The sequence below is a fragment of the Taudactylus pleione genome, unplaced genomic scaffold, assembly GCF_031769625.1.
Source record: "Taudactylus pleione unplaced genomic scaffold, aTauple2 ptg000019l, whole genome shotgun sequence".
NCBI classification, from domain to species: domain Eukaryota; kingdom Metazoa; phylum Chordata; class Amphibia; order Anura; family Myobatrachidae; genus Taudactylus; species Taudactylus pleione.
Genome location: NW_028284421.1, coordinates 32246772 through 32260348, shown reverse-complemented (window position 1 = coordinate 32260348; position 13577 = coordinate 32246772). Strand labels below are relative to the sequence as shown.

The 13577-nt window shown below is 45.6% G+C and overlaps 1 protein-coding gene across 12 annotated transcripts in view; it reads left to right on the top strand.

The window, feature by feature from the left end:
* Window positions 1–13577, top strand: part of HERC1 (HECT and RLD domain containing E3 ubiquitin protein ligase family member 1) — a 305583-nt gene that overhangs the window by 147458 nt on the left and 144548 nt on the right. For 11 of the 12 annotated variants that reach the window (XM_088446526.1, XM_088446573.1, XM_088446592.1 and 8 more), the window contains exons 39-41: window positions 841–1592; window positions 2011–2209; window positions 8681–8841. In XM_088446526.1, coding sequence (XP_088302652.1) covers window positions 841–1592; window positions 2011–2209; window positions 8681–8841 — 1112 coding nt within the window. The remainder of the gene's footprint in view (window positions 1–840; window positions 1593–2010; window positions 2210–8680; window positions 8842–13577) is intronic. The other variant, XM_088446582.1, reaches the window with a different exon arrangement.

Sequence of the window (13577 nt, the reverse complement as noted above, 5' to 3'; positions counted from 1 at the left end):
GCTTGATAGCACCAAGGAATACTTGTTTTGATCTCGCTCTCTTGCGGGTTTGTCTCGCTCTATATCTGTTTCTGGCTGGCTCTCGCTCTATATCTGTTGCTGGCTGGCTCTCGCTCTATCTCTTTTACTGGCTGGCTCTCCCTCTATCTCTGTTGCTGGCTGGCTCTCGCTCTATCTCTTTTACTGGCTGGCTCTCCCTCTATCTCTGTTGCTGGCTGGCTCTCGCTCTATCTCTGTTGCTGGCTGGCTCTCCCTCTCTCTGTTGCTGGCTGGCTCTCGCTCTATCTCTGTTGCTGGCTGATTCTCTCTCTCTCTCTCTCTCTCTGTCACACTCTCACTGGCTGTCTTTCTTCATGCTGCACTAGACATTTATTTTGTCTTGTGCATTTTACACAGTCCCATAGCTGCCAATGTTTATAAAAATAATTCAGGGATATTTTTGGGGTTACAGTTGTATGTTTTGTAAATGTAAGAGGCTTGATAAATATTGAAACCACACATTTGATAGATATTTAATACTATCATTCAGAGACAGATACACCCACTATGAATTGAATGTTCAAGCTCTCGTACCAGCCCCGGTGTTCCCTGCGTATTTGTCTTCTCTAGCTGTTAAATGTGTTTATCTTTGTCTCTTTATTATTTTTCTTAATATGCTATGATGTGTCCTCTGCTACTGCTATATTTTTTTTTTGCGGTCTTTAACCTTCCAAAATGTAAGCTCCTACTTTTCAGTGACCTGGCAACTGTGACTTTATCAAAATTATTTCCTGTACTCTCCTTTTGTCTGTCCCTCACTTGCCTTTTCCTGTGTCCTTCTGATTTTTTTCTCAACCAAAGCTTCCCAACTTTTTGGTCGCCTAGTGACACACCTCTCTACAACCTGGAGCCTTGTGATCCCCCTCCCTTCGATGTGGCTCGTTTCCGTGGACTGACTGCTTCCACCCTGCTTGACCTTACCTACCTGACAGGCATTCATGAAGACCCAAGTAAAGCCAGTACCAAGCGCCATGAAAAAAAACATCGGCATGAGTCAGAAGAAAAAGGGGACCCAGAGCACAAGGGTGATTGTGACACTACAGAGCGTGCAGCAGAGGAGAAATTCACAGTCAACATAGCTTCTAAATCAGAAAATGAATCAATTACACTTTTGGGAGATGCCCAGACTATTGATCAGCAGCATCATCTTATTGATGGGAAACGGAAGAGTCATGACCACATCCCACGAAGCCATGATGTTGCACAGTCTGAAATTAGGGCTGTTCAGTTATCTTACATAAATTTGGGAGCCATGAAATCTCTGGGAGCACTGCTGAGCTGCAGTAAGTATGCAGAGCTTCTGCTTATTCCAAAGGTGCTGGCAGAAAATGGGCACAATTCAGATTGTGCCAGCTCCCCTGTTGTGCACGAGGATGTTGAAATGAGGGCCGCCCTGCAATTTCTTATGCGTCACATGGTGAAGAGAGCAGTTATGCGCTCACCCATAAAGAGAGCCTTGGGATTGGCTGATTTGGAGCGAGCACAAGCCATGATTTACAAACTGGTGGTTCATGGGCTGCTGGAAGAACAGTTTGGTGGCAGAATAAGACAAGGTATGAACTTTTTAAACCGTCATATAGAGCTGCTGGCCTCCAGCCTTAATCCCCAAGCATTTAATCTTTTGCGGTTTTCCCTGTGAATATACAGATGTTTGTGTATTATTTAAAATTAAAAAATAATTTTAATAAAAAAAAAAAAGTATTGTTTTCCATTAAACAAATAGTGATACATTGAGCCCTTTCCAGAGATTTCCATCTGCTTCCAGTAACTCCCCTCCTTTAATTCATTGTTCAGTTCTAATAACTGCTGGCCAAGCAAGTCTCTGGTGTATACTTAAATACAGTAGTTGTACAGTAATTCAGTAACTAAATATTAATATTGTAGTTTATCTCTGCTCTATTGGTATCTTATTGTTGTATGATCCCAAATTAGTAACTTCTCCTTGCTTTGTGCATCATCTCTGTTTTTCAGATTTAGACCAACAGGCAGAGGAAAGTGACCAAGTCCAGCAAGCTCAAACCCCAGTCACCACTAGCCCCTCAGCATCCAGTACCACCTCTTTCATGAGTAGTTCCCTAGAGGACACAACCACCGCCACCACTCCAGTCACCGACACGGAGACAGTGCCAGCATCTGAATCCCCTGGAGTCATGCCGCTTAGCTTACTGAGGTACCATGAAAAATGTGTTTGTACTTCCGACCCTTGGTTTATTGTGCTAAATGATCTGATATTGGATACTGATTATAGCCCCACCTCAAACGTCCATGCCGGCTTCCTCTTTCTTCCTAATCTGGGGAACACTGACGCTGGGATATGAGGGAGAGGCCGAGGAGAAGGCACTAAAATAGTTAATCGCTGAATCTCCCCCTCCCTAATATACTCTCCCCTTCCCCTAGCTCCTTAGTTAATTTTTTAGTGCCCACAGGAGAGGCATGAAGTTCTTAGGTTAGTTTATCTAGGTGCTAGAGTCCTCTTATTGGTTCAGGCTAGATATAGAGCAGGCATTAACTCAGCACCGGTAGCCTGCGTCTGTTTCCCCCATGCTGCTGCCTGCATCTAGGACCGGAAGAGTGTCACCCTGAAAATGCCTCTGGTGAAGCCCCCCACTACCGGCGCATTTTCCGGGGATGTAATGGTGGCACCACCTGCAGAGTCCATAGCCGAGAAGAGGGGCGGGGTTTCAGGCTCATGTGACCTTTGACTGCTACCCGGGCTAATTTGAAAGCCAGAGACAGCTGATGACTGCTCCACGCTACTGCTGCTGTGTCTGGAAGCCGGGAAGTGTGCTATTGTAAAAACAAAAAGGCATTTTACTGGTTTATTGTTTGTGTATTGCTTAGTGGTATTTAGTATTTAGTTTTTTTTTTTGTTTTTTTTTCTTGTTTTTATTATTTGGAATTATATGATAGGTTATTTAAAGTAGGACTAATGGATGTGTATTATTGCATTAAAAAAAAGCAATAAGGGGGACTATAGTTTACATCTGCAGTTTTTTGTGGCCTTGTCTCTGTAAGTGTTACCTTAGTGATAACGGTATGTCTGCAAAGGGAGATAGACCCCCCAAAAGCTAAGAAAGGGGCTGCGCAGCTGATATATTATACATGTTCTAAATGTTCTGCCAAGCTCCTTAAAGGAGAACAAGAGGTCCTTTGTGCAGATTGTGAGGCTAAGGTGCTTGGTCAGCGCTCCTTCAGGCATGTGCCGGCAGAAGAAGCGTTGCCTGCATGGGCACAGATAATGGCCCAGTCCATTGCAGGTTTAGCAAAGGAAGTGTGCGATGTCGCAGCCAGGTTGATGCAAATGCTTCAGTTCTTTTAGCTCAGAATGGGAGGTGTTTGATCAGGAATGGCTAGACTGTTCCACTTGGGAGGACAGTTCTTCTGGTAGTCTGGGAGTTACTGAACTTATCCAGGCCATCCGTGAAACCCTAATAATTGAGGATGAGGAGCTTTATGCCCCAGCAGCTCCTGCAGGGTTATTTAAGAGGAAACCTTTCCTTCATTTATGAATTTCTCAAATGTGTTGGGCAATGACTGGTCAAAACTAGATAAACGGTTTAAGCTTCCAGCAGGTTTTTCTTTTACTTTTTTCCCCTTTGCTGGTAATGATAAGGCATATGGGAGGTACAGTACCTCCAGCAGTGGATGCCCCGATCGCCTGTTAAGCCAAGGCTACGGTTCTTCCAACAAGTAAAACATTCTACGCACTGTAAGTGTGAACCTGGGCTACCAAGGCCATAGAGTAGTGATTTTCAACCTTTTTCAACTCGAGGCACACTACACAAGATTGTAAAATTCCCAAGGCACACCATCCGGCGATACGACGTGCGTGACCTATGAAAAACATATATAATGGGCTTCCACAGAAAAAAAATACACCCATTGGCCTCCACAGGAATAAAAATACATTGCTCCCCATAAAAGACTGGCCCCTACATAAAAATATCAACTACCAAAAAACAAAAAGCTGGCAGCAGCGTGCGGGCATGCAGTCAGTCGGGTGGGACTCGGGAGGGAGAACGGGCGGGCTTTCTGGCAGGTGGGTTGGCTGGCTTGCAACACAGCCTGCATGACCTGTGATGTCAATGCGACACGTCTAGGCAGGTAACGGCCACGTCGTGCCGGAGCCTCCCAGAGGAGCTCAGCGGCAGCCCGGTCTGCACTCTGTTGTTCTATAATGTGTGACCGGCGGCTTTGAACGCTGTGGCACACTTCACAACCGCCCAGTGGTTGAAAACCGCTTGGTCAGATCAATTAACAGAGGCTATTCAATCAGGGGCAGAGCCTTTGGACCTGCTAGCCCTGGTAGATCATCTGAAGCTGACTTCATTTTATGTAAGTCATGCTTCCTTGCACGCTATTTCTCTGCTCTCAGGTATGTCAGCCTTATCTGTATCGGCCAGAAGGATGCTTTGGTTGCATTCTTGACAGGCAGATGAGTCTAAAAAGACCTTGGAAGCAATTCCTTTCATAGGCTATTCCTTATTTGGGCCAGAATTGGAGTGCATAATTATGCGGGCAACTGGCGGTAAGAGTCAGTAGCTACCAGTTCTTCCATACCGCCCTAGAACTCCTAAGTATCTGCCCTTTCAGTTCTCTGGTAGGTTCCGGCCTCCACTCACCAGAAGTGCGACAGGAGGTCACAGAGCGGTCTGTTCAGTGGCCGAGTGGCAATGGGGTCCTGCCGTCCAGGCTTCTGTGGAGGTGACAGGTCCTTCCATTGACTTTTGTAAGGTAGGTCCTAGTTCCACCTGCGTTGGGGCCGTCTTCTTTTATTCCGGGATGTCTGGTTCCGCTCAACCACAGACATTTGGGTCAGAGGGGTGCTTTCCAGATGTTATATACTGGATCTTGAGGGTCCTCGTCCCCATCGATATTTTTGTAACACCTCTTCCTTGGGATCAACTCAGAAGAGGGTCATCGATGGGGGCAATTCATACTTTTTGATTTTCAGCAGTTGTGATCCCAGCTCACCAGCAGGGTCTAGGACTTTATTCAAATATTTTCCTTGTAAAGAAACCAGATGGTTCTGTTCATCCTATGTTGAATTTAAAAAAGCTCAACCCACACTTAAGTGTGGAAGTTCAAGATGGAGTCTTTGTAATCTGTAATTGCTTCTATGAAAGGAGGAGAATTCCATCAAAATCGCATATCTACATGTACCAATTTGGGAACAAGATCACGAACTACTGCATTTTGCAGTAGGTCACCTTCATTTTAAATTTCAGGCTTTGCCCTTCATGCTTTCTATTGCGCCAATGGTATTTACCAAAATCATGACACCTATGGTGGTTCTACTGCTTTGTCAGGGAATTGTAGTAATTCCCTACTTAAATGACCTGCTGATCAAAACTTCTTCAGCAGATCTACTCAGTGCTCACTTTCAGGTTGTTATGGCAACTCTGAAATTCCACGGCTGGATCCTCAAGCTGCCCAAGTCCAATCTGGTCTCATCTCGAGGATGGTGTTTTTCTGCCTTCTGTTTGACACCTTGTGTCAGCCTGTGTTTCTGCCAAGGGACAATGTTAGAGAATTGCAGTGCCTGGTAGGAGTCTTCACAGGGTGTCCATACTACGCTGCATGCAGCTCCTGGGAAAAATGGTAGCTGCATTTGAGGGGGTTCCTTTTGCTCACTTCCATTCCAAGTCCCTTCAGCATTTTATCCTGCAGCGTTAGAGAAGGTGGGATCCCTGCCTAGATCAGCAGTTTTTTCCCCTGTCTGTACTGACTATCCAGGGCTTGTTCATTTTCTCCTTGGAAATGAACACGAGCCAGCCAGATGCCAGTCTCCAGGGAAGGGGTGCAGTGACTCAAGGATTTTATTTCCAGGGGGTTTGGTCATGGGAAGAGAGAATGCTTTCTATAAATGTGCTAGTACTATGAGCAGTTCTTTGTTTTGGTCCAGGCACAACATTTTCTCAGTAGCATATATCCACAGACAAGGAGGAACCAGGAGTACTCTGGATATGTCAGAGACCATCCAGATTATGACGTAGGCAGAAAGACTTCTACCAGCCATATCGGCCATTTTTATCCCAGGGGTGAACAACTGGGAAGCCGACTTTCTCAGTCGACACAAGTTTTACCCAGGGTAAAGGTAATTACATCAGGACTTATTCAACCAAATTATGTAGTGATGGGGTCTGACAGAGATAGACCTCATGGCATCCAGGATGAACAGGAAGCTTCCATGGTATGGGGCATGGTTCAGGGATCCACTTTGGATACCTTTTTCCGCCCATGTCCATGCTCTTGCATGTCAGACTGATCAAGTGAGAAAAGGCTTATGTCCTTCTAATAGCACCAGATTGGCCACAGAGGTCATGGTACTCGAGTCTTCTGTCTCTGGTTGTTGGTCAGCCGTGGAGGCTGCCGTTGCGAGAAGATCTACTATCTCAGGGTCTGTTTTTCCATCCCAATTTACCTTAATTGGCTTTAACTGTGTGGCACCAGTATCGTGTGGTCCAAAGGGATTTCTATAGCCGTTATCCAGATCGTTATCGTCATGTAAATTATCCACTTCAATTATTTATTATAGAGTGTAGAGATCTTATATCCGTTGGTGCGAAGCTAGGAAAGTTTCGGCTTCTAGGTTCCACCTGCCACAGCTACTTTCTTTCTAAAAGGACAGATTGCCCAAAGGCCTTCGCCTCTCTTCCCTGAGAGGTCAGCTTTCGGCCTTATCTATATTTTTTCAGAGGCGTATGGCATCTTTACCAGATGTTAGAATTTTTACACAGTACAAGCTGTATTGCATGTCCAGCCACCTTATGTTCCACCTGTCCCACCATGGAAACTTCATTTTAGTTTTGACTGCTCTTCAGCGGGCTCCTTTTGAACCATTAGAGATGGTGGAATTAAGGTGGTTGTTTTGGAAGGTAGCTTTTCTTTTGGCAATATCCTCAGATTGCAGGGTTTCTGAGTTGGCAGAGTTGGCAGCTAGCTTCCCCCTTTTAAGTTTAAATGTGGACTGGGAGGTTCTCCATTCTCGGCGGTCCTTTATTCCGAAGGTGGTTTCAGATTTTCACCTGAATCAGGTTCATTGTTGTTCCAGTCTTGCATCCATCTGATCCAGAGGGTGTCCTCCAATTTTTGGATGTGATACGAGCACTCCGTGTATATGTAGACAGGACTGCTGCTTTGAGAAAGACAGACTGTTTCTTAGTGCTTTACGACACTCATAAAAGTCTAACCAGTGTCAAAGCATTTCATTGCTAGTTGGATTACTGCAACCATCAAGCAGGCTTATATAACTGTGGGTGAGTCTATTCTGGTTCCCATTCAGGCATGCTCAACTCGGGCCATGAGAGCTTCTTAGGCAGTGCGACAGGGTGCCTCAGTTGAATAGCTGTGCAAGGCGGCCAGCTGGTCCTCTGGTCACGTTTACCAAATTCTATCATTTCCACACGTTTGTGGCCAAGTATGCAAGTTTTGCTTGCAAAGTTTTGCGTACAGCACTGCTTGTGTGTGATCCAGCTCCCTCTTGAGGCTTGTTTTGGGAAGTCCCGCATCAGTGTTGCCATATTAGGATGAATGAGGAAAGTGGATTTTCTTAGCAAAAATCTATTCCATTGTGTCCAATCTGGGGAACACAAGTTTTTTTCATTCACTATTTTTCTCCTTTTGGCTTTGCTAGTCCGATAACTGAGGAGCTAGGGGAAGGGGAGAATATATAAGGGACGGGTAGTTTCAGCAAATAACTATTTTAGTGACTTTTTGTGAACATGCTTAAACGCTTGCATTAATGACTATATTAAGCAACTACCTGAAGTACCCAGCGTTGCCCGGGTTTAAATATTTAAGTTATTAAGTTTTTATTATGTGATGTCGTCAAAATCCATCCAGTGGAAGGCCCAGAACAGGCTCCCTGGTTAAAGTTCTGCCTGGCGCACTCCGTCGTGAGGTCCGACCAGGACCCCAACTTCTCCATTAGGCATCCCAGACCAATTGCCACCCCTCTGTAAAGTTTTCATCCAAATCCATCCAGTGGAAAGCCCAGAACAGGCTCCCCGGGTCAAATTTCTGCCCAGCGTACACCAACGGGAGGTCAGACTGGGACCTAAACCCCCTAGTATGTCTTCTGAGATCTAATGTTACCACTCTGTGAAGTTTTTGTCCAAATTATGTAATGTCGCCCATATCCATCCAGTGGAAGGCCCAGAACAGGCTCCCTGGGTCAAAGTTCTGCCCAGCGTCCCCGGGTCAAAGTTCTGCAGAGTGTACACCAATGAGAGGTCTGACTGGGACCTCAACCCCCTAATAAGTCTTCTGGCATCCAATGTTACCACTCTGAAGTTTTCGTCCAAATCCATGCAGTGAAAGGCTCAACAGGCTCCTGGGTAAAAGTTCTGCCTGGCGTACACCAATGAGAGGTCCGGCTGGGGCCCTAACCCCCCTAACACCTGGCCGGGATCTAACTGGACCACCTTGCGTTGGTATCATCCTAATCTGTGCAGGGGTGTCCGAATGCATAACCAGACAGACAAACAAATATAAAATTCTTTGGTCTGTTTGCATGTTGAAGATGTAGGACTGCCTAATTCATATACCTAGTTATTCTGGCAACTTTATACTAGCTGATATCTTGCATAGGTTTCTTTGCATTCCATGCTTCTTAAGTATATTACATTTCATTCTTTAGGCAAATGTTTTCGAGCTACCCAACCACTACAGTCCTGCCCACACGTCGTGCACAGACTCCTCCAATAACATCACTACCCACATCCCCCACAGATGATGTGGGAAGGAGACAAAGTCTGACATCCCCTGACTCTCAGCCATCAAGACACACCAACCGGACAGGTGAGTGTGCAAAGCTGTGCTCGTGGCAAAACATGTATCTAATATTCAGTTGAAGGTGTAAACCATATAAAGATAAAATAAACATAGAAACATAGAATTTGACGGCAGATAAGAACCACTTGGCCCATCTAGCCTACCCCTTTAGGGTCAGGACATTAGGTTTGAGGGATTAGGGTTGGGTTAGGATGTTCTGCTGTATCTTTTGTCTTCGTTACATGGCATATGACAGTTGATTACTGGTACATGTTGGGGTTGTTTTTCATTAAACATGCATATATTATACACACATTTATACTTTGCTTGCATTTAACTGTGGATACAAAAGCAGCCAAAATCAACAAGATCCAGCCATTTGAGCTGAACAGGAGGATCTCATTTGAGCCACCAGTGGTACAAATGTCCATGACTAATTCACCAGCTGCAGTGATTCCCAGTAATATGCTAGAAACAGTGACAATGCCTTGTAATATAACAATACGAATAATACTCAGTGATTTTACCCAGTAGCAATAATGCCCATATATGCAACTACAGTAGTAATGATATTAACAGGTCAGCAGTAGTAGTACTAATATGAACATGTCACCAGTAAAAGTAAAGCCAATTAATATTCCACCTCTTTAGTAATGCAGAATAATATATAAACAATATTAGCAGTACCTAGTAATATCCCAGATGTTGTGGTGCCAGTAATAAGCAAGTTTTAGAAGTAATATGCTACCAGCATGAAATGATTACTTATCCTGTTGTGCCTTCCACTGTCCCATTCTTTTCATGATTCAGTCACGGTACTCACAAGGTGGTAGAGCAGTCCCAGTGGTACTCTAGCATCATTTGACATGAAATCAGGTCCTTATTTCTACAAGTGACCACCAGTGCCCATTTAAATGGTTATGTCACTTATCCAATTTCTTGCCAAAGAGTGTGAGACTAGCACTATTTGGTCAGTGCTACTACAATCTTCTCAACCTTCGTCTTCCTCACAGAGGTTATACAGACACCTTTTAACCTCCCTTGTTAGGTGGGTAGAGTAAGAGTAAGGAAATAGAAATAAGGATTTTTGTACTCGCAGTAAAATCCATTTCACGTAATCGCATCTGGGGGACTTTGGTACTCTGGCTATAGAGGGATGGGCACTTGGCCCAACACTAAACTGTTAACTGAAGATTCCAACCCCATCTATGTCCTCCAACTCCACAGGGAGCTCTGTTTATTTAACTAACAAAGCCATATGGATAACGCAACTTGCACTTTTAACAAACAACAAGAGTAACATCATATAAACAATAAGAGGGATTGCAGTGTCCCATGAATGAAATACAAGAAATTAATTTTACGTTGACTACAACAATCTTCTTTTCTCTAGCATCCAGTCTGAGGGACACTGCTACTTTGGGATGTCCCAAAGCAAGCATTAGAAGGACTTGTATGCTCTGGCAAAGCCCTCCGTTTTTGTGCAAAACTGATATCCTTTGAAGCAAAGTTGTGAAACCTGTAAACCTTTGTAAGCTAGTGCACAGAATACCAGTGAGCCATCCTGCACTGTTACTCAACCGAGGGACCTTGTCGCACCACCCAGGAAGCACACAGCATGTGTAGGCTGAGCCCAAATAGATTCCTGCACTGGCATGTTTTTCAGATACATATGCCTGCCAGATTGTTGCATTAAGTCATTGTTTCACTGATTGCCTTGATTCCAGCCAGCCTCATTTCTGAGCATCGTATAACATCAAGAGATGCATAATTACTATAGATCTTCAAGGCCCAAACAACATCCAGAAGTCATAGAGGATATCTGGAAGCAGTTTGATCAGACTGCTGAAAAAGCCTGTAGGATAATTTCTTGGTTTATGTGGAAGCTGGACAAATCCATGGGCCGATAAAATGAACGAGTGTGTAGGACAACCCTGTTTGGTTGGAAAATCAACAATAGACACTTAAAGGACAGGGCAGGCAATTCTTACATCCGTCTGGCTGAAGCTATAGGTAGCAGGGGCAAAACCTTCCAGGTAGAGAATCGCAGCTCCACTATCTCAAGCGACGGAAATGGGGCTCTAAGGAGGACTTCGAAGATCAAATTTAAGTCCCAAGGAGGCACGGGTGGGACATAAGGTGGTTGGTTGTGAACAATCCCTTGCATAAAACAAATGCACAAAATTCCAGGTGAACACTGAAGTAGTTAAAACACCTAATGTAATAGCGAAAGCTTGCTGTTTCTAATTAAGGAATTACTGTGTTTCCTGATATAAAATAAAAAAACAGAAAAGATCATAAAATGACAAATCAGATGTCAGAAACAGTAAAATGAAAATCTAATTAATATTTAATGAAAATCCACTCTATTCTAGGTCAGTAAAAGTATAATAAAAATAATGCATGTTTATATAAAATAAATAAGTTAAAATAATTCAAACAAAAGCTAAACTTGTTTAAAATACAATTAAAAATCACCAGGCATAAATTCATTAACTGTTTAGAGTAAAAATGTGAAGCCTTGGGATTTTGCCTCTACGGGGAACACACAGAAAGCGTTATAGCTGCAATACGCCGAGAGGTGGTACCCACAGAATACACTAAGGGTTATTTCTACTTCAGGGTCCATAGGGGGTCCACAGGGTTGACCTTGGGGATATAGCTGGATCAGGATCCATGGGCACCACACAGTTAAGCTTTTAGCTCCCAGGATGCACTTGGGTCCTCCTCTATACCCCGCCCCAGAGCCACAGGCACCTCAGTGTAAGCTGGTGCCCGGCCGGACTCGGTCACCGCGCAGGGGGGCTGCAGGAGCAGCCCCCAGAAGCTTTTTATTTTCTAATAGATTTTATTTATTTTAGTTTCTCTTTTTACTACAGACGGCAGCGAAGGGCTGTCTGTACAGACGCCCACGCTGCCGCTCTGATCCCCGACTGGCGCCGCGACGCCAGTACTGAACTGGGGATCGCGGCGGGAGGACAGAGTCCGTACTAGCCGGACTCTGTCTACCTCCCAGGACTGCTGCCGGAGTCGCCGGGGATTCAGGTAAGCCGCGCGTCGCTGGCTAGCAGCGGCGCGCGGAATACCTTAAATGCAGTCCTTTAGCCTCCGGTCCTGGGGACAGACCGGAGGCTGCTGGCAGTGGCGGCGGGCCCCCCCATAACCCGTGGGACCACTAGACCACCAGGGATAACCGGCAAGCGGGAAGCCAGCATCCCTGGGGTTATGGCCAGCCAGGGGAGGAAGCCTTCCCTGTTCAGCGGCTCCTCCCCTCAGCTCAGCGTGCTTTTCAGCCTGCATGTCTAGCGTCCCTGAGCTGCAGTTCACTCGGCCACTCCTCCTCTGAGGTCTCTGGCGGCCATTTTTTTTTTTTCTACATGTGGCAGCGCAGATCCCTCAGGGAGCACGCGGACCGGTCCCCCTGTGTACCTCTCCCCTGTTAGGACGGCGTACACAGCACTATAGCCCTCCCAGACACTGAATCTGGGCGGTTGAGTGTAGTGTAAAGGTGCAGTGAGTATATCTTCCTGCATGGTATGTGACTTTTGCTAGTGCTGCTGTCTGTATTTTTCTCTTATTACTGTCAGCTTATATCTATCTCTTTCCTTCTTCCTTAGCCCTACAGGTGTGGAGGAGGGGCTTTCCTACTAACCTCACATATATAAATCAAGTATTTGTGAGGTCTGTCACATACAGTTGTGTGCTACACAGTGCCATATTCAGGACTGTTGTTCAGCACACAGGGAAGTGCAGTTCTTTTTTCCTCTATTGCCATATATATTTTGTCTGTACATTATATTTGGTTATGTCTGAGGGTGAAGTTGAGCACTCCGGGACTCCAGTGTTGTTTTCCTGCAGGCGCTGCTCTGCGGGATCACATAGGGAAGAGGCATCTCTGGATGGCCTTTATGAGCGGTGTCAGTTGACTCCTGGTCAATCCAGACCCCCTATGACACAGGAGCCACCATGGGCTATGTTTTCACAGGTGCTGGTGTCTCTGGCGGACCGCCTTGCTGCTCCGTCTGCTGTCCCTACGAGGACTCTGTCCCAGCCTACCATTTCCCATTACCAGTGTACCCCGCAATTATTGCAGAGTTCCTCTGGGTCACAGACTGTGGACCCTTATTCAGGATTGCCTATCTATTTTCAGGCCTCTCCTGCTACACAACAGTCTGTGGTGCCTTTCCAGACCAATGTGGCAGCTCCTCCACCATGGGTGGACGTGCTCTCCAGTTCAGTCCAGAGTCTGGCAGCTGCATCTTCGACTTTTCAGTCGATGCTGCACAATGACAGGGCTGCAGGGGCGTCTAAGCGTGCACATAAGTTGCATGCGGCGCAGATTTCGGACACTGAGGGGTCCTCAGATGAGGGTGATGTCCAGGACGACTCCGATTCGTACACCTCGGCTCAGGAGTTAGGAGCTCTGGTTAGGGCGGTGCGTGCCATTCTCCTAATAGAGGATGAGGCACCTGATCCTAAGTAGAAATTCCCTAGTTTAAAAAAAAAAAAAAAACTAAGGTGACTTCGGCGGTATTCCCCCTATCTGATCAATTAACGGATCATATGGCGGTGGCTTGGCAGACACCCAGTAAGAGATTTGTGCCTCAAAAGAGGTTGGCTTCCAATTATCCATTCCCGGAGGCGCATTGTAGGAAGTGGGTAGCTCCACCGGCGGTGGATTCCCATGTCACACGCCTTATTAAGAGTGCTACGCTGCCAATACCGTCAGTTTCCTCGTTAAAGGATCCCACGGACAGAAAGGT